At 43.8% G+C, this 2,402-nt stretch overlaps 1 protein-coding gene across 1 annotated transcript; it reads right to left on the minus strand.

Moving 5' to 3' along the window:
- Positions 1-311: 311 nt before the first annotated feature.
- uqcrfs1 (ubiquinol-cytochrome c reductase, Rieske iron-sulfur polypeptide 1) lies at positions 312-2,167 on the minus strand. Its single transcript, XM_081706459.1, has 2 exons — positions 1,908-2,167; positions 312-1,286 (listed from the first exon to the last, which is right to left on the minus strand). Exons 1-2 carry the CDS (start codon positions 2,101-2,103, stop codon positions 676-678), a joined length of 807 nt encoding a protein of 268 aa, XP_081562585.1. The 5' UTR covers positions 2,104-2,167; the 3' UTR covers positions 312-675.
- Positions 2,168-2,402: the final 235 nt, after the last annotated feature.

The raw sequence follows: 2,402 nt of genomic DNA on the forward strand, positions 1-2,402 counted from the left end.
AAGGGTAGTTTTGTGCCCATGGACAGAACCATTGCATAACCAGATTATATCAGTGGTGCCAAATTCAGCAATAATGCATGTGCTCAAGAACGAACGAACGAACGCAAACGCACACACACACACACACACACACACACCCTTAAAGTTGCTTTAGATACAAATCAGAGCAACATGGCACATTTTTTCATGTAAACATCTTCAACTGCTACTTCAGACAGATGAGATAAAATAATTTAAGCAAAATGTTGGTCAAAGTTCTTGTGAATAACTAACTCCAGCTGTTTCCAACAAATAACAGTCCAAAAGCCAGATTCCAGATATAATTATTTATTTGGATTTGTCTTGTACCCAATGAAAACTGACTGAAGTCTGTCCTGCAGGTATTCTACACTCAGGTTACACCAGTCCTGGATTGAACAGAATCTCTCTCTACAAGTCTTTACAACATGACTGTCCCCCAAATAATCACACCCTTACAATTTAAAACCCTTGGTATTTCAGAGACAGATTAATGAGGTAAAAGAAGAACTTTGCGAGACATGCCATCGAATAAAATATACATTTTTTACTTACATTTCATCCTGTGCTAACCACCAACCATCAACAATGCATCGCATGACAAACAGAAGGCCAGCAAATACAATGTGGAGTATGCTGAAAATAAACTGAAGTTCTTTAACCAACAATCACCGTTTCATCATCGGGGAACTCATAATAGGGCACCTCCAGATTGAGAGGAGCAGGGCCCTTTCTGATGCGACCCGATGCATCATAGTGTGAGCCGTGGCAGGGACAGTAATAGCCACCATATTCCCCAGCATTAGCAATCGGCACACAGCCCAGATGAGTGCACACACCAATGACAATAACCCATTTGGGATTAGTCACACGATCTTTGTCATGTTGGGGGTCCCGGAGCTCTGACAGATTAACGCTGGCTTCGGTAGCAATCTCCTTCTCTGTGCGGTGGCGGACAAACAGGGGCTTCCCTCGCCATTTGAAGGTCATGTTCTTGCCTTCTGGGATGACGCTGAGCTTGATCTCAATCTTGGACAGGGCCAGCACGTCCGCTGAAGCACTCATGGAAGAGATGAACTGTGTGACGACCGTCTTGGCTGCGTACACGCCCAATACAGCTGTGGAGCCCGTCATCAGATAGGAGAAGACCTTCCGGGCATCGCCGCTGTCCTGTGCTGACTTCTTTGGGTCCATCACCTCGGGTCGACGGTAAACAGAGAAATCAGGGACTCTGATGTCCGTGTGGGCAAAACGAACTCCTGCTACGGCTAAAAAGGAAATACAAAGCTGTGACAATACCCTACCTACAATTATTTTACAAATCCTGTATACAGAAATCCAAAGGTAAAAGCAAATGTAACTAGTCATCTATCCACCGAGTTTCAACAAGATACAAGAGAATCGTGTGCATAATGCAACAGTTTGTGCCAGTTCGTTTACCGGTTAAAACAAAAACTATTAGCGCATAGATTTCATTAGCTAACTATCGAGCTAGCTAGCATTGGGGACACTATTCGCTAGAACTAGCAAGTAAGCAAAACAGAAAATCTAACTAGTTTAGTTTACGCTTCAATCAAGGAGTTTATTTGAACTAAATCACATCATTCTTCAGCATCAGTGTTGCTGTTAACATTGACAGGGCTAGGCTAGATACGTTATGCTAACTTAATGTTTTTATAAAACGATTGTTAGCATGCTAACAGACGCCCTTGAGTTGTAACTGAATAACCTCGAAGCCTACGCCACTTAACTTGCTCAGTAAAGGTCTTTAAAATACATGTTTTTGAACCAATAATAATACAGTCTACTCTGTACGGTCTCCTGCGGACACAGCGTGTCCTTGACTACAACTGTAGGCCTTCAGGACGAGACCGGGACGCTCGACTCACCATTTAAGCGGGAGGAAACTGTAGGCCCTGTCCTGGCGCAATGACCACAGAGCAACGGTTTATTGGCGTCTAGCAGCACTGTGTCCTTCTTCACGACCGCCGCAGGACTGACCGCGCTCAGCGGCCCCGCTACGGCCAAGCACGCGGCTCGCAGATACGGGGAAACCGTTCCAGCACGAGCCACAACAGACAACATCTTCAGCGCGTGAGAGCAGTTAGCGTACGAGCTAGGCGACCTTGTAATGCCGCTGCTAGGCACCCTGGAGATGACGTCAAGACGTGCCTGACGCCATTTCCTTTGAAACTCATGGCAAAATTTGAAATCATGTTAGGGGAAATAAAATCTTTTAATTAAGTTCAGTAACTGACCTTAACATTTGTATTCCCTAAGAAATCTACTATATTTCATATACATCACCTATGGTCCTTTTTGTTTGTTTTATTTTATTTTTTATTTATTTTGCATATTTATTTGTACTTCATGTGTTGCAGTTA

The sequence above is a fragment of the Electrophorus electricus genome, chromosome 23 (genome assembly GCF_041902795.1).
Source record: "Electrophorus electricus isolate QZ-2024a chromosome 23, ASM4190279v1, whole genome shotgun sequence".
In the NCBI taxonomy this organism is placed as follows: Eukaryota; Metazoa; Chordata; class Actinopteri; order Gymnotiformes; family Gymnotidae; genus Electrophorus; species Electrophorus electricus.

What these genes read in the sequence shown, in the direction of transcription:
- uqcrfs1 (XM_081706459.1), bottom strand. Translation starts at nt 2,103, where the DNA reads ATGTTGTCTGTTGTGGCTCGTGCTGGAACGGTTTCCCCGTATCTGCGA. An exon ending in AGTTTCCTCCCGCTTAAATG is followed by an intron (nt 1,287 to 1,907) that starts GTGAGTCGAGCG and finishes TTTCCTTTTTAG; the next exon opens with CCGTAGCAGGAGTTCGTTTT.